At 44.3% G+C, this 18,389-nt stretch overlaps 1 protein-coding gene across 2 annotated transcripts in view; it reads left to right on the plus strand.

Moving 5' to 3' along the window:
- Window positions 1-10,987: 10,987 nt before the first annotated feature.
- Window positions 10,988-18,389, plus strand: part of LIPH (lipase H) — a 53,924-nt gene continuing 46,522 nt past the window's right edge. For both annotated transcript variants that reach the window (XM_023187648.2, XM_023187649.1), the window contains exon 1: window positions 10,988-11,178. In XM_023187648.2, the coding sequence (XP_023043416.1) occupies window positions 11,130-11,178 (49 nt within the window). In that variant the 5' untranslated portion in view covers window positions 10,988-11,129. The remainder of the gene's footprint in view (window positions 11,179-18,389) is intronic.

Here is an 18,389-nt window from a genome sequence, read left to right on the forward strand (position 1 = left end):
TGGCATGTATCAGGTCTGTGTAAGTGCCCATGGTAACGTGGAGAAATTTGAAACATCCGAAGGGTGGATACTGAGTAACATCAGTTTGCCAAATAGCATTAGGCACCAGACCTCGTGGGTTGGCACCAAGGCCTAAGGAAAAAGGGGAAGGAGAATGCCGTCGGCAATCAGGACAAGTTTTAATAATCATGTGAGCTTGAGTAAGTGTCAAATGAAACTGTTGTTTAAGACTGTGGGCATTCTGATGAAAAAAAGCATGATCAGCTTGAGCTCGCAAAAAGGCAGGTGAATTTGCAAACCACATGTATGGTCATACCAGAGCATCAGCTTGAGCGTTGCCTTCTGATAAGGGACCAGGTAACCCAGAATGAGAGCGAATATCTGTGATGTAAAGAGGGTGACGACAGGCACAGAGGAGCTCTTGCGCTGCAAGAAACAAAGCTAATAAGGGTTTATTAGTAATGCCCTTCACATGTGAAAGATCTAAATGAGTAATACTATACCCCACATAAACGGGATCACTAACTATATTTATGTCTTGGTGAGGACAAGTTTGTAAGGCCAATATCTGGGCACCTAATTCCGCCTGTCGCATAGTTTTTAAAATGCTCTTGGATTTTGTGCTGCCAGTTCTGCGTGGCATCTTGCCACAATACAGCTGCTTTTTCAGGTTTTTTTTTTTTTTTTTTTTTTTTTGAGCCACCTGTAAAGACAGTGGTGGCATGAAGTAAAGGCTCAGAGACAACAATAGATACAAATTTAACAGGTACAGTTTGTAAAAAGTTCAGGAGCTTAGAGGCTGGTAAATGAAAGCTGATATTACCAATAAAGTCAGCAATAAAGCATAACTACTTGCCAATCAAAATCATAAGCTAAGAGAGTATGAAATTGTTCCTTGCTTTAAAGGTAGGAAAAGAATAGCAGGGTCATATCCTGACAGCCAGATGCAACATTGGCATCCCTTTATGAGAAGAGAAGCTATTAAATCTGTAATCTTTTGTATATGTTTAGGGAGATTATGAGACACGTACATAACATATAAAATACAGAAATGGCAAAAGATAAAGTCAGCTGTTAATCTAAGGCATGATATTTTAAGTGATTTTCACAATATTTTGGCCCTTGAAAGTAATTAGAATGTGACTGCAAGTCGCCAGGATAATAAACCTGCACTGAGTTAACTTAAATGTGTAAAAAAAAAAAAAAAAACTTTTAAAAATGTCCTTTGGTGTTGGCCATTTTCCTGCAACAGCCTTTAACTGGAATGTCTTAGAAGTGAGCTTGGGAAAGTAGGGTTTTGGCTGGTTTCTTTTTATTCGTTCTGGGCTCCTTAGGCAGCTTCTCTTTTTAATAGCTTGCCACTTGTTGCTGTCCTTATCCTGAGAGGAAGGAAGGAAGACTACAAGTGGCAGTAAGAGGTTAGAGAATGACCGGGTGGTAAAGTGCATGTGTAAGCGGGAAGGCTGGAGGCAAGAGGGTAACAGGCTGGGAGAAAACCATTCCCCTTATCTTCTAGGCCACCGACGCCTGGAGCCAATCCTGTTAGGTAAGGTACTGAAAATATGCTCGGCTTTTTATTATTTTTACCACCCCCAAGCAGAGAGGCTCAGGGGAGGAGCAGACACGCAGCACAGGGTCTGCTTTGAAGTTTCTTAGCCACAGTGTTTTTAAACATTTTATTTTATTTTATTTTATTTTTTTTTGAGACGGAGTCTTGCTGTGTCTCCTGGGCTGGAGTGCAGTGGCCGGATCTCAGCTCACTGCAAGCTCCGCCTCTCGGGTTTTACGCCATTCTCCTGCCTCAGCCTCCGGAGTAGCTGGGACTACAGGCGCCCGCCACCTCGCCCGGCTAGTTTTTTGTATTTTTAGTAGAGACGGGGTTTCACCGTGTTAGCCAGGATGGTCTCGATCTCCTGACCTCATGATCCGCCCGTCTCGGCCTCCCAAAGTGCTGGGATTACAGGCTTGAGCCATGAACATTTTATATAAAAGCAAAACAAACATTCCTTACTGTGGCGTCTGTCTTCTGAAGATGACAACAGGTGGCAGATCTCATCCACCTTAGCCTAGTTAGCATTTAATATATGGCTATGGGAGAGCGCCCCTTATTAGCGGGCTCCTCCCCCAGGGCTCTGTACTCTAGGCCGCTCCACACTCCTTTGCCCACCTTAGGCTAGTAAGATCGGGGGTGCACATGGACTGTTTCTTAGCCCTTTCCCTAGGGGGCCAGGGAAGACAAGGAATTGCTTGTCAACTGAGACATGTGAGGGGTGGCAGGGAAGGGCAGAAGTAGGAAAAGCAGCAGCACAGCAAGCAGCAGGCCACTTCCTGGGCGCAGTTACTAAGGCACGTGACCGTGGTGAGGCGGATCCTCAGGACCAGGCTGGAGCTGCCTGCTCTGTGCTTTTTGGCCTCCCCTGTCACCACAAACCCAGAAAGGGGTAACCTGCCCAGACTGCCAGTGACCAAATGGGCACTCCCTGGCATCTTAGCAACTCTGCTGCCCCAGGCCTCTGTGGGCAGCAAGAAAGCTAGAGCTAGCTGGGATAAAACCTAGGAAGTGGTATGCGACTTCCCCTTATACTCCAGAAAAACAGAAAAAAGACAAGGCCAGAAAGGCTGATGCTGGAAGTAGGAAATGGGAACTTGCATGTTAGGAAGACAATCATAATCACCCACTTTCCTTTCCTCCTGGCGGCACCCCTCCAGCAGGGAAGTTTGTTGAGGATTATACCGACATCGCTGAGTAGGGGATTTTATCTAAGAACTGTCCGTGGGGCAGCCTCCAGTCTCCTTAAGGGGGATGGGAGATGCTGTTGGCTAACAGGGCCAACAAATGCAGGTCCCTTTAAGGGTGGAGGAAAGGCGGGCAATGGGTTTTCTATACGGGGAGGAAAAGGCTCCGGTCCGTCCTTATCCTCACTAGAAAAAATGTCCTCCTTAGGCCCCTGTACAGAAGGGACTGAAGAAGAGAGAGGAGCACCGCCCCGCCCCCGCTGTTCTGGTTCCTGTTTTTCCTCACTAGAAAAAATCTCCTCCTTATTCACCATAGAAGGGAATGAAGTGGGGAGGGAATCTCTCCCTTCAAATCTTCTGAATTCTTTTCAGGTGGAGATAATGGGCTGTCTAACCGCGATCTGACAGATAAAGAGGACACAACGCCGAGGTGGTCAAAATAGTAAAATTAGTAAAATGACCTTGCTCATATCTTCTTTTCAGGCAGCGACCTACTTGCTCCCATAGCTCTAAATCTAAGGTTCCTTGATCAGGAAACCAAGGGCATTCCTGCCGAATTAAAAGCATGAGCTTGTGTAGAGCTCCAGGCGCTATAGTGCACTGGATAGCCTTAAGTAGCTGTTGCACTGTTAAAAAATACTTTCTGTTCTTTGGTTATTTCCTGACCCATGGTAACCCAACCCCTGATATTTTACGTGTGGGTCGTGTACTTCTGATGGGAGTCAGGACTGTCCCTTACCGGGATTCCCCGAAAATTGATGAGCTGGCCTCCTTCACACAGAACTTCAAGGCGATCATGTCGGGGGCACCACTTGTAGAGTTTATAGCTTGCAATGAATGCCACGAATGAGTTCTCAGACAATTCCAGCTGAGCGGGGCAGGGGGCAACTCTTCTTTTTATTATTATTATTATTATTATACTTTAAGTTCTGGGTTACATGTGCTGAACACGGAGTTTTGTTACATAGGTATACACGTGCCCTGGTGGTTTGCTGCATCCATCAACCTGTCACCTACCTTAGGTATTTCTCCTAATGTTATCCCTCCCCTAGCCCCCCACCCCACAACAGGCCCTGGTGTGTGAACAGACACTTCTCAAAAGAAGACATTTATGCAGCCAACAGACATATGAAAAGATGATCATCATCACTGGTCATTAGAGAAATGCAAATCAAAACCACAATGAGATACCATCTCACGCCAGTTAGATGGCGTATCTCTTAGAAGACGGTATCTCTTCTAAGAGAGTCCACCCCAGCATCTGTCCGCCAAGTGTTTATTGAAAGGGCTTGTTAAACCACAAACATCCACTAGATGGCTTTTTTGAGGTCGGGTCATGAGGCACCTGTGGCCTTGTAAAAACACTCAAACCGCATTCTCAGGAGGCTGTTTTCAGCGTTCCTTATCACACCACATACTCCACTCCCTGTCCTGTTTTCAGGGTCGAGCTTCATTCTCATGCACAAATAACATACACACAGCGCCTCTGTATTTTTCCATGCCCCGACCTCAAACGCCTTGTACATAAGCTTGAATATGTTGCCGTGCGCCCCCCACAGTTGGCATCACAGGCATGAGCCACCATGCTGGCCTATATTAGCATTATTATTACCATTTTCATTATTAATGTGTCTGTCTTCTTGATGTAAGGAGCATGTTCTATTTCTTCCTTATTTCTTGTACTGAGAGCTCTAGAAATGTTCCATCAATGAGGGACTGATGAAATGAAATAAATAAATGGAATTGGGGAAAGTTACCCTTATCTCTTTGCAGGATATGAATTGAAGAAACTCGCTTATCTTTCCAAACTTGGAATGAAAGTGAGAAATGGCAAGGTCACTGATGTGGAAGGGAAGGCAAAAGGGTGTTATAGTGAGTCATATGCCAGCTTGGAGCCCTAGACCTGGGCAGGTGGGGACACAGGTCACCTTTCTTGGCTGTCAAAACAAATGAGAGTTATAAAACCTCCACCCCTTAGTTCCATTACACTTCATACCTGTTTTTCCTGTCCGTATGTTTGGAAGCTTGCCTGTACCTTTTACATACGCTTTCTGTAGCAAGTGACTTCTAGGTTTAATAAAGAAGAAGAAAAACCCAGAGATAATACTAGATTGGAAAATAGGAAAACTGGTATTCTTGAATTGTAATCAGGAGGTCACAGAATTGAGAAAATCTTAATTAACTGATTGGAAATGAAGAAATGCTGTTTCTTAGAGTACCTTTGCATAAATGATTTCAAATGATTAGGAGTTGACTCATCTTTTTAAATTGTGGAAAACTTCTTTTTTTTTTTTTTTTTTTTTTGAGACTGAGTCTTGCTCTGTCACCCAGACTAGAATACAGTGGCGCAATCTTGGCTCACTGCAACCTCCACCTCCTGGGTTCAAGTGATTCTCCTGCCTCAGCCTCCCGAGTAGCTGGGATTACAGGCGCCTGCCACCATGCCCGGCTAATTTTTTTGTGTGTGTGTGTGTATATATGTGTGTGTGTGTGTGTGTGTGTGTGTATATATATATATTTTTTTTTTGAGATGGAGTTTTGCTCTTGTTTCCCAGGCTGGAGTGCAATGGCACAACCTCAGCTCACTACAACCTCTGCCTCCTGGGTTCATGTGATTCTCTTGTCTCAGCCTCCCGAGTAGCTAGCTGGGATTACCGGTGCATACCACCACACCTGGTGAATTTTTTTGTATTTTTAGTAGAGACGGGATTTCATCGATTGGTGAGGCTGGTCTCAAACTCCTGACCTCAGGAGATCCACCCGTCTCAGCCTCCCAAAGTGCTGGGATTACAGACGTGAGCCACCATACCCGGCCTGAAAAACTTTATTTGAAATAATTTTTGGGTCGGGCATGGTGGCTCACACCTGTAATTCCCAGCACTTTGGGAGGCTGAGGAGGGTGGATCACTTGAGTCCAGGAGTTTGAGACCAGCCTGGCCAACACGGCAAAACCGTCTCTACTGAAAAATACAAAAATTAGCTCTGCATGGTGGTGCATGCCTGTAATCCCAGCTACTTGGGAGGCTGAGGGGCAGGAGGATAGCTTGAACCTGGGAGGTGGAGGTTGCAGTGAACCGAGATTGCACCACTGCACTCTAGCCTGGGCTACAGAGCAAGACTGTGTCTCAAAAAAAAACGAAAAGTAAAAGAAAAAAAAAGAATTATTGGTTCTCAGAAACTTACAAAAATAGGTGCAGTGGCTTGTGCCTATGGTCCCAGCTACTCAGGAGGCTGTGGTGGAGGATCAGTTGAGCCCAAGAGTTGGAGGTTGTGGTGGGTGATAGGGTGAGACTTTGTCGCAAAAAAGTAAAAAAATATATAAAAATAAACAAAACAAAAAAAATTGACCCTGGTTGACAATCCACAGACCTCAGAGTTTCATATGTAAGTGTGTGTAGTTCTGTGCTATTTTATCACCTTTCCACCACCACATAGCCGCTACCACAATTAAGATACACAATTGTTTCATCACTAAAAGATGATTTTCACTAAAAGATGACTTTTTTTTTTTTTTTTAAGACGGAATCTTGTTCTTGTCACCCAGGCTGGAGTGCAATGACACAATATTGGCTCACTGCAACCTCCGCCTTCTGGGTTCAAGCGATTCTTCTGCCTCAGCCTTCCAAGTAGCTGGGATTACAGGCACCCGCCACCATGCCCAGCTAATTTTTGTATTTTTAGTAGAGATGGGGTTTTACCATGTTGGCCAGGCTGGCCTCGAACTCCTGACCTCAGGTGATCCACCTGCCTCAGCCTTCCAAAGTGCTAGGATTACAGACATGAGCCAGGCCAACTAAAAGATTCTTTTACAGTCACATCCATTCTCCTCTCCTCCCTGCCTCTCCTCTCTCCCATTCTTGGGACTGTTTTATGTTTTCTTATATTTGATATTTCTCACTATTGCAAAAAAAAAAAGGGACAGTTTCTCCCATTGATTTGTGTGCTGTTCTGAATGCCTAAAATATAAAGGAGCACCATTAAGAAGTTAGAGACCTTCTGTGCCCACCAGCAGGAAAATCATTAATAGTAACACAAAGAGGCCAGGCACGGTGGCTCATGCCTGTAATCCCAGCACTTTGAGAGGCTGAGACAGGAGGACTGCTTGGGGCCAGGGGTTTGAGACCAGCCTTGGCAACACTGCGAGACCCCATCTCTACAAAAACATTAAAAAATTAGCAGGGCATGGTGACATGTGCCTGTGACCCCAGCTCTTCAGGAGGCTGAGGTGGGAGAATCTCTTAAGCCCAGGAGGTCAAGACCAGTGAGCTGTGATCGAGTCACTGCACTCAAGTCTGGGTGACAGAGTGAGACCCTGTTTCAAAAACAACAAAAACGACAAAAAGTAGCACAAAGAGTCCTCCCAATAGAAATGATTCCTGTTCCTATAATTGGATAGTTTCCAGGAAAATGTACACATTAGCTTTATGTAGATAAGCACGTGGCATGGTACTGAAAACTCATAGGACCTCAACAAATATTTATCAGGCAAATACACTGATTGAACAGGGAGCAAGGCATTCCCTAATATGTTCCTAAAAGAGATGTGAAACAAGTCTCCATTTGTTCCAGAGGGCAGTTGTTTTCAAATTAGTAAAGCTTACAGAAATAAAAGCAAATTTTTTCCTCTAAACTAAACAAAAGCTGAGCGAAAAATAGACAGGCTAACAGGCTATCTATTTGATTTTTCTTTTTTTGTTGTTGTTGAGACAGAGTCTCACTCTGTCACCCAGGCTGGAGTGCAGTGGTATGATTTCGGCTCACGGCAACCTCCGCCTCCCGGGTTCAAACAATTCTCCTGCCTCAGCCTCCCAAGTAGCTGGGATTATAGGCCTGTGCCACCATGCCTGGCTTACTTTTGTATTTTTAGTAAAGATGAGGTTTCACCATGTTGGCCAGGCTGGTCTCAAACTCCTGACCTCAGGTGATCCACTCGCCTTGGCCTCCCAAAGTGTTGGAATTACAGGCGTGTGCCACCGTGCCACACCTGGCCTATTTGGTTTGACTTATTCACAGTTCCTTAATTTATTTCTCCAAGCAGGAGACAAAACGAAAACCAAAAACAGGCTGAAGTGGTGACTGAAGTCTCTTAGCTGAAGCACCAAGACTTAGGGTGCCCCCCAATCGTAAAAATCCCATCTGAGTCTCTTCTCAACATTGTGCTGGCTGCCTTCTGCTGGGAAGGAAAGGTACAGATGTGTGGCCAGCTAGATAATAACAACAGTTATCAAGTTGCCAGAGCGCTTACCTTAGCATAGTGCTAAGGACTTTAACTGTAATATCTCATTTAGTCCATATAACAACTCTGTGAAACGTGTGATTTTATTATCTTCATTTTACAGCTAAGAAAACAGACTTTAAGAACCTAAATGTTGGGTGAGGCATGGTGACTCACGCCTGTAATCCCAACACTGAGAGGCTGAGGTGGGAATATCACTTGAATCTAGAAATTCTGAGACCAGCCCGGGGCCATGTAGCAAGTATCCCATCTCTACAATCAAAAAATTAGCCGGGCGTGGTAGCATACACCTGTAGTTCTAGGGAAGCTGAGGCAGGGGGATCACTTGAGCCTAGGAGTTTGAGGTTACAGCGAGCTTGCACCACTGCACTCCAGCCTGGGTGGCAGAGTGAGACTTTGTCTGGAAAAAAAAAAAAAAAAAAAAAAAAAAAGCGGCGGGCCGGGCGCGGTGGCTCACGCCTGTAATCCCAGCACTTTGGGAGGCCGAGGCGGGCAGGTCACAAGGTCAGGAGATCAAGACCATCCTGGCTAACACAGTGAAACCCCGTCTCTACTAAAAATACAAAAAGTTAGCCAGGCGTGGTGGCGGGCGCCTGTAGTCCCAGTTACTGAGGAGCCTGAGGCAGGAGAATGGCGTAAACCCGGGAGGCGGAGCTTGCAGTGAGCCGAGATCACGCCACTGCACTCCAGCCTGTGTGACAGAGCGAGACTCCACTCCGTCTAAAAAAAAAAAAAAAACACAAAACTTAAATGGTTTGCATAAGTCTACACAACTAAGCTAGTGGAAGACAAGGGATTTGAACTCAGGTTAATATAGTAAGTCAGCCCTAGGCAGTCTTGGCATTCATTAGGTCTGACGTGCGAAACAGAAATCTGCACACAGTACTTTTAAAACCTCCCGGGTGATTCCGATTTACTGACTTCTTGGGAAGCATTGCTAGAATCTACTTCCTGCGAAGGAATCTCCTGCTATTCAAATGATGGGGGAACATGAAGAGAACTAACAGTTAAACTTATGTGAGGGGTACTATTACTTCACAAACCCATACTTCAGGTAGACAATGCTAAATGACTAATTGCTTTTGCCTGATGCTTTGGATGAAATGTATTCTTAAGTTGTGTCTTTTTTATTTATTTATTTAGAAACAGGGTCTCACTCTGTCACCCAGGCTGGAGTGCAGTGGTATGATTTTGGCTCATGGCAACTTCCTGCTTCCTAGGCTCAGGTGATCCTCCCACTTCAGCCTCCTGAGTAGCTGAGACCACAGGTGCACTAAAGAATGTTTGTTTTTATTTTCAGAGATGGGTTGTTGCCATGTTGTCCAGACTGGACTGGAACTTCTGGGCTCAAGCGATCCACCCGCTTCAGTCTCCCAAATTGCTGGGATTTCAGGCATGAGCCACCGTGCCCAGCATGTTAATTTTTTAATTATTTATTATTATTATTATTATTTTTGAGACAGAGTCTCACTCTGTCTCTCAGGCTGGAGTGCAGTGGTGCGATCTTGGCTCCCTGCAAAAAGCTCCGCCTCCCGGGTTCACGCCATTCTCCTGCCTCAGCCTCCTGAATAGCTGGGATGACAGGCGCACACCACCATGCCCAGCTAATTTTTTTTGTATTTTTAGTAGAGACGGGGTTTCACCATGTTAGTCAGGATGGTCTCGATCTCCTGACCTCGTGATCCACCCACCTCGGCCTTCTAAAGTGCTGGGATTACAGGCGTGCGCCACCGTGCCCAGCTTATTTTTAAGCTCATCAGACCACCAGAAGCCTGAGTTAGTGTTGGAAGCACTCTCATCAGAAAGGGAATTAAATTACCTTGGAGCTATGCAGCACAAGTTTAGTTACCTCTATCACTGAGATGCGTAGATTCTGGCATGGCTCTCTATTTGAAAGTTTTCCATTTATTTTTCCTTTTTATTTATGTATTTATTTTTTGAGACAGTCACTCTGTCGCCCAGGCTGAAGTGCAGTGATGTGATCTTGACTCATTGCAACCTCTGCCTCCTGGGGTCAAGCAATTCTTGTGCCTCAGCCTCCCGAGGTAGCTGGGACTACAGGTGCGTGTCACCACACCCGCTAATTTTTGTAATTTCAGTAGAGACAGGGTTTCACCATGTTGGCTAGGCTGGTCTCAAACTCCGACCTTAAGCAGGCCTCAGCCTCCCAGAGTGCTGGAATTACAATCGTGAGTCACCGCGCTGGCCTATTTTTTCCTTTTTAAAAAAGAACTATTAGAGATGTAGAAATTCTAGATAGGTAGAAATACAAATAAAGAGATATAATACCAAAAAAAGTTTCCTTTAATCTGAAGCATACATATATTTTGGCAAAAGTAGATATATAATTGGACCTAATGAAATGTTCTTAATAAAATCTAAAGACTGCCCTATGATGAATGAGTGTATGAATTTTTTTTTTTTTTTTTGAGACGGAGTCTTGCTCTGTCGCCCGGGCTGGAGTGCAGTGGCCAGATCTCAGCTCACTGCAAGCTCCACCTCCTGGGTTTACGCCATTCTCCTGCCTCAGCCTCCGGAGTAGCTGGGACTACAGGCACCCGCCACCTCGCCCGGCTAGTTTTCTGTATTTTTAGTAGAGACGGGGTTTCCCCGTGTTAGCCAGGATGGTCTCGATCTCCTGACCTCGTGATCCACCCGTCTTGGCCTCCCAAAGTGCTGGGATTACAGGCTTGAGCCACCGCGCCCGGCCGAGTGTATGAATTAATGTAAAAACTGGTTTTGTATACACAGGCCAACAGATACAAACTGGATTTGTTATTTCATTCACAGGAACCCAGGGGGAAAAGATCTCAAGTCACACTGGATTTCAACACACCAAGCCAAACAACTAATAAACCGCCCACAAAGAATGAAACTATTCTGAACTCGTCATTCTGCAAATGCAGATTATAATATTAAGATATGCGTAAAATTGTATGAAGTAGACAGTAACTGACCTTTTATTGAAAAGAGGAGGAGTCAAAGATCCTGAAAGGGTTGGGACTGCCTGCAGTCAGTCCCTAGGGAACTTCCTGTTGTCACCACACCTCTGAGTCATCTGAGCTCACTGTGAGCAAAACCCTGCAGTGGAAACTCTTAAGCCTCTGCGAAGTAAATCATTCTTGTGAATGTGACACACGATCTCTCCAGTTTCCATATGTTGAGATTCTACTTATTCATCAGTTTGATATGCTTGGCAAGATCAGGTAGGTTATTTACTAACTGGTTTTCTTAACTGCTTAAAAAATAAAATTAGTTGTGTTGTCATTTTGCATGTCATCATTCCACTTCCTTCAGTGAACTTTTTAAGTTCCATAGAGTCGTTTCTAAGGAAAAAGATATAGAAAGCCTATATCATTTCCTTAAAAAAAAAAAAAAGATACAGGTTAGATGAACTTTCTAATCCTGAAAAAAAATTCTCAATAATAAAAGAAGCTATTATGTCTTCAAATTAATTTCTTCTTATGCACAACAATCAAATCTGCTGAAAAATCTAGAAGTCTTATTTTCTTTCGTAGCCTATTTATCTGTGCCTTTCTAGTTCTGTGAAATGAGATGATTTATTTTCTGGAAATATAAAAATTTATCTTGTATTTAATATATCGAGGGTTGGTTTTTATATTTTCATACATCGAGAGTTTATTTAAATTATTCTTAGAGAAAACGTAATTTAATATAGATAAACTACTTGGAATGGTTCCTGGCATACTTATAACTTAAAAATTGTTAACCATAATGAGGAAATCAAAATTAAAACCCTAATGTACCTGATAATGTAACAAAAATAAAGTGAAATGCTTAAAAAATAAAATTCGACACTTTGCAACCTTTTTAAGTATTCAGTTTTGTTTCAGATAGCTGTGGTAATGAAGGTTGATATAATTTTTTTGAAGGGCAAAGGGTAAATATGTTATATATTCAGACCCGTAAAAATGTTCATGTACTTTAAGCTAGTAAAACCACTGCTGGGAATTTATTCTAAATGAATAACTTTTAAAAGAGAAAAGCCTCCTATGCAGAGATAAGTCTAACTATATTACTTGCAGTAACTTGAAACTAGATATAACCAAAATGTTTCTACATACAGGAATGGATAAAAGACAGTATATCAACTTAATTTTTTTAAAGTAGCCTTTAAACTAATTCTGATGCTATGCAGAAATAAGCAAACATTTTTAAAGTAACGCCAAGTAGAAAAAGTAGAACTTAAATTTGTTGGTAAACTATGACTACAACTATGTTAAAATCACGTATGTATGCATGTGAATGAAGTTTGGAAGGGAAATGGAAAAACAGTATTAGGATTTCTGGCCTATAAATTTTTCTTTATATATGGTTTTGAAGTTGATTTTCTAGTAAGTTAAAATCATACCAATGATGATATTTTTAACTGAGAATTTGACATTTTAAAGTATATGTTTGTTATCTTTTTTTTTTTTTTTGAGGCAGAATTTCACTCTGTCACCCAGGTTGGAGTGCAGTGTCGTGATCTCAGCTCACTACAGCCTCTCCCTCCTTGGTTCAGGTGATTCTCCTGCCTCAGCCTCCCAAGTAGCTGGGACTACAGGAGTGCACCACTGCGCCTGACTAATTTTGTATTTTTAGTAGAGAGGAGGTTTCACCATGTTGGCCAGGATGGTCTCAATCTACTGACCTCGTGATCCGCCCACCTCGGCCTCCCAAAGTGCTGGGATTACAGGTGTGAGCCACCACACCCAGCCTATTATCATTTTTAAATTTAAAAAAATGAGTATAAATGGCCGGGCGCGGTGGCTCACGCCTATAATCCCAGCCCTTCGGAAGGCCGAGGTGCCCGGATCACCTGAGGTCAGGAGTTCAAGACCAGCCTGGCTAACATGGTGAATCCCGTCTCTACTGAAAATACAAAATTAGCCGGGCCTGGTGGCATGCACCTGTAATCCCAGCTACTCGGGAGGCAGAGACGGGAGAATCTCTTGAACCTGGGAGGCAGAGGTTGCAGTGAGCCAAGATCGTGCCACTGCATTCCAGCCTGGGCAACAAAGTGAGACTCCATCTCAAAAAAAAAAAAAGAATATAAAGGTAGAGGTATCTTAAGTGGGTCAGGGCCAACCCTAACACAAAAACATGAGATGGCTTGTGGGTACCTTCTTCCAGTCTTTCATTATATATCTCCATTTATAAAGTTGAAAAAACAGCAACTTAATTTTTTGTGACCTTCCTTTTCCTTAGCATCTTCTCAGAAGTAAAGTCTTGTTTTACATGATTCTAGAAGACTGTCACTGCTGCATGATAGAATCTCAGCAGACAGAGACACACAAGAATAAACTTCTGTAGGTTGAAGGAAAAAAAATAGTATAGCTGAAAGCTAATTCTAGTCTTCTCAGTGTCTAGGAAACCATAAACTTGGAACTTTCATTAGGGAGGGTGTTGGATAATATTCATCTGGTAGCAGACATTATTAATCTCAAATGCATGCACTTTCTGTTTTTCCCTTCTTCTTGCAGTCCAAAAATTACTAAGCATTAAAATGAGCTTCAGAAATCCCAAGGATACAAGTCATTCAGTTTTAGAGATCTTTGTTTTGTTTTCTAATCTTTGTGAAATCATGTTAGGAATGTTTGCCATAATCTTACCAGTGAACAAAGCAACAGCTAACAAACTAAAGTACACTAGAATCCCCTGAGGTCTTGATTAAAATGCACTCCACCTCCAAAAATCCAAACTTAGTAGATCTGGAGTGAGATCCTGGAATCTACATTTTAAACACTTTTCTGGTTGGTCCTAGGGGCTCACACCTGTAGTCCCAGCACTTAGGGAGGCCGAGGCGGGAGGATCACTTGAGCCCAGGAGTTGGAGGCTGCAGTGAGCTATGACTGTGCCTCTGAGTAGCCATTGCACTTCAGCTGGCTGAACAAGACCCTGTTTCAAAAATTTTCTCACCCTGTCTGTATCTGGAACTTACAGGCACATAGCATTGTGCCTGGCCTGGAATCTGCATTTTTAACAAGCCCTCAGGGTTTTTCAGCTACAGGTGGTACAACAAACACAGGTTTTAAAATGTTGTTCTAAATTAAGGCTGCTTGATGTAAGTATTTTTTAAAGTTACTCTGCTATCAATATTTTGGCCCTAGCAACTGTAAAACTAGGTAGATATTTTCCCAGAGAAAAGTGTTTAGTGCCAAAACCAGAATTATTTCCTCAGATATTTGTAATCCTCTAGAATGATTTAGAACTGTTCCTGTATGGTGACTCATCTTTCTCTAACAAGTTGGCAAAGGTGAATGAGGGGGTGTGAATGTGCATATTTATGCACATGATTCAGAAATGAGAATGAGAAAATCTGGCATCTCATTTATTTTCTCGGTTGCATCCTAAAGAAATACAGCCAGTGGTTAAAAGCAGACATATCCTTCCAATCAAGAGGGCAATCTGCCCATATGCTTCTTGCCTGTCTCTGCCCAGGGTGAAAAAGAAACAAATATTTTCTTTTCTTTTTCTTTTTTTGAGACAGAGTCTCGCTCTGTTGCCAGGCTGAAGTGCAATGGCGTGATCTCGGTTCACTGCAGCCTCCGCCTCCTGGGTTCAAGCAGTTCTATGCCTCAGCCTCCGGAGTAGCTGGGATTACAAGCACTCGCCCCCATGCCCAGCTAATTTTTGTATTTTTAGTAGAGATGGGGTTTCACCATCTTGGCCAGGCTGGTCTTGAACTTCTGACCTTGTGATCCACTCGCCTAAGCCTGACAACGTGCTGGGATTATAGGTGTGAGCCACCACGCCTGGCGAAACAAATGCTTTACAAGGTTTGACCCTGTCCAACTGTAATTCTTTCACAATCTGGCTCAGGATGAGTTTTGTTTTGTTTTTGAGGTGGAGTCTTGCTCTGTCTCACCTAGGCTGGAGCGCAGTGGCGCAATCTTGGCTCACTGCAGCCTCTGCCTCCCAGGTTCAAGTGATTCTCCTGCCTCAGTCTCCCAAGTAGCTAGGACTACAGACATGTGCCACCACGCCCAGCTAATTTTGTATTTTTAGTGGAGACAGGGTTTCACCATATTGGCCAGGCTGGTCTGGAACTCCTGACCTCAGGTGATCCACCTAACTCGGCCTCCCAAAGTGCTAGGATTACAGGCGTGAGCCATCGTGCTCGGCCTAGGATGAGTTTTTTTGTTTTGTTTTTGTTTTTTTGGTTTTTTTTGAGAGAGTCTTGCTCTGTCGGCCAGGCTGGAGCGCAGTGGTGTGATCTCAGTTCACTGCAACCTCCGCCTCCTGGGTTCAAGCAATTCTGCCTCAGCCTCCCAAGTAGCTGGGCCTACAGGTGCCCACCACCACGCCCAGCTAATTTTCTTTTTTTGTTTATTTTGAGACTGAGTCTTGCTCTGTCGCCCAGGCCACAGTGCAGTGGCGCGATCTCGGCTCACTTCAAGCTCTGCCTCCCGGGTTCACGCCATTCTCCTGCCTCAGCCTCCCTAGTAGCTGGGACTACAGGCACCCGCCACTACGCCTGGCTAATTTTTTGTATTTTTAGTAGCGATGGGGTTTCATTGTGTTAGCCAGGATGGTCTCAATCTCCTGACCTTGTGATCTGCCCACCTCGGCCTCCCAAAGTGCTGGGATTACAGGCGTAAGCCACTGTGCCCAGCCTGCCAATTTTTGTATTTTTAGTAGAGACAGGGTTTCACCAGGTTGGCCAGGATGGTCTTGATCTTCTGACCTGGTGATTCGCCCGCCTCGGCCTCCCAAAGTGCTGGGATTACAGGCTTGAGTCACTGTACCCGGCCCCAGCTCATTTTCTAACACAAGGAAGGCAAAGTTTCTGGCCTAAAAAAAACTTCAGATTTTTATTTCTTGGACTTTTGGAAATTCCTTTGGAACAGTGTTTTCAGGCAAGCATAAGAGTGTGCTCAAGCATAGGTTACTGTGAACATTTTGGCATCAACGCGTAATGAGCTTGTATCCCAGATACTAACATCCATTGCCAACCATGCAGAATACTTGAAAATGTATCTCTTAATCTTTATCTGGGTTTCAGTAAATTCTTTCTTTCTTTCTTTCTTTTTTGGAGACGAAGTTTCGCTCTTGTTGCGCAGGTTGGAGTGCAGTGACACCATCTCGGATCACTGCAACCTCTGCCTCCCAGATTCAAGTGATTCTCCTGCCTCAGCCTCCTGAGTAGCTGGGGAGTACAGGTGTCTGCCACCATGCTTGGCTAATTTTTTGTATTTTTAGTAGAGACAGGGTTTCACCATGTTGGTCAGGCTGGCCTGGCTGGTCTCAAACTCCTGAACTCAGGTGATCCACCCTCCTCAGCCTCCCAAAGTGCTGGGATTATAGGCGTGAGCTGCCGTGCCCTGCCTTCAGTAAATACTTTCAGGCAGCATCAAGTCAGTAAACCTGACTGTGGACCTCTGTTCTAAAGAAGTTATTAATACACATCTGTCATGTTTGGGGGCGGGGTGGAGGGGAAGAAAGCTCAAGCACACCTTAGAAAGCAAAACTCCAGATTAAAAAGCAGTATGAGTCGGCTGTTTTACTTCCTGACTGGGCACTACATGTCAAGGTTAATTTCATGTAGGACATGAAATTGACGTGAAATTCTGTCATGTAGGACTTCTGTCATATAAGTTTGGAGGTCAGTGGACCAAAGGGTCCAAGGCACCTTCATCAACCACAGGTCTGAGATACCTTAGGTTTTGGGGACGGAGTCTTTCTGTCACCCAGGCTGCAGTGCAGTGGCGCGATCTTGGCTCACTGCAACCTCCATCTCCCAGGTTCAAACAATTCCCACCTTTGCTTATTGACTATCGTAGAATCTCAGAACTTCCTTTTCTCTGTCCACAATTCTGTCTTCTTTTTACACAGATACCTCTTTGGATATGAATGAGGAGTCTCCTCTCTTTGAAGAGGTTTTCTCCCAATCAGAAATGTGGGAAATAAAATTAATTCCTCCAAAATGAGGTGGAAGCTAAGAAGCCAGAGCTGAGTGTGTAGCTGAGACAGCATAGGCAGCTTTTCTTTTCTTTTTTTTTTTTAAGACAAGGTCTTAACTCTGTTGTCCAGGCTGAAGTGCAGTAGTGTGATCACAGCTCACAGCTCACTGCAGCCTTGATTTCCTGGGTGCAAACCAACCTTCTGCCACAGGCTCAGTGTAGCCGGGACTACCAGCACGTGCAACCACACATAGCTAACTTTTTGATTTTTTGTAGAGACAGGGTCTCACCTTGTTGTCTGGGCTGGTATCGAACTCTTGGGCTCAAGTGATCTTCCCACCTTGGCCTCTAAAAGTGTTGGGATTATAGGTGTGAGCCACAGCACCGGGCGGGAATTTTTTTTGTTTTTTTTTTGTTTTGTTTTTGAGACAGAGTCTCGCTCTGTCACCGAGGCTGGAGTGCATGGTGCAATCTCGGCTCACTGCAAGCTCCGCCTCCCGGGTTCACGCCATTCTCCTGCCTTAGCCTCCTGAGTAGCTGGGATTATAGGCACCTGCCACCACGCCCGGCTAATTTTTCGTATTTTTAGTGGAGACGGGTTTTCACCGTGTTAGCCAAGATGGTCTCGATCTCCTGACTTTGTGATCTGCCCCCCCTCGGCCTCCCATAGTGCAGGGATTGCAGGTAGGAGCCACTGCGCCCAGCCTTCTTCTTTTTTTTTTTTTTTAAAGAGATTGGTCTTGCCATATTGCCCAGGCAGGCTTTGAACCCTGGACTCAAGTGTTTTTCCTGCCTCAGCCTCACAAGTAGCTGGACTATACAGGCCTGCACCACCATGCTGAGCTTTAGAAATTTTTTTTTTTTTTTTGAGATGGAGTCTCACTCTGTCATCCAGGCTAGAGTGCAGTGGTGCAATCCTGGCCCACCACAACCTCTGCCTTCTGGGTTCAAGTGATTCTCCTGCCTCAGCTTCCAGAGTAGCTGGGATTACAGGTGTGCACTACCACACCTGGCTAATTTTTGTATTTTTATTTATATTTATTTATTTATTTTTGAGACAGAGTCTCACTCTGTCACCCAGGCTGGAGTGCAGTGACTGGGTCTCGACTCTCTGCAAACTCTGCCTCCCGGGTTCAAGTGATCCTCCTGCCTCAGCCTCCCAAGTAGCTGGGATTACAGGCATGTGCCACCACACCCAGCTAATTTTTTTTTTTTGTACTTTTAGTAGAGATGGGGTTTCACTCTGTAGGCCAGGCTGGTCTCTAACTTCTGACCTTAAGTGATCCGCCTGCCTCAGCCTCCCAAAGTGCTGGGATTACAGGCGTGAGCCACTATGCCTGGCCTATTATGATTATTTTACAGATGAAAGCTGAGGCCCGGAGAGGTTAGGCAATTAATTACCAGAGGTCACATAGCTAATAGGCAGTGGAGTTGGATGTCAAACCTAGGTCTGACTCCAAAACTCACACTCTTTCCAAGGTTGTGTTTTGTTTTTTTGTTTTGTAGAGATG

Source organism: Piliocolobus tephrosceles, chromosome 2 (assembly GCF_002776525.5).
Source record: "Piliocolobus tephrosceles isolate RC106 chromosome 2, ASM277652v3, whole genome shotgun sequence".
Lineage (NCBI taxonomy): Eukaryota > Metazoa > Chordata > Mammalia > Primates > Cercopithecidae > Piliocolobus > Piliocolobus tephrosceles.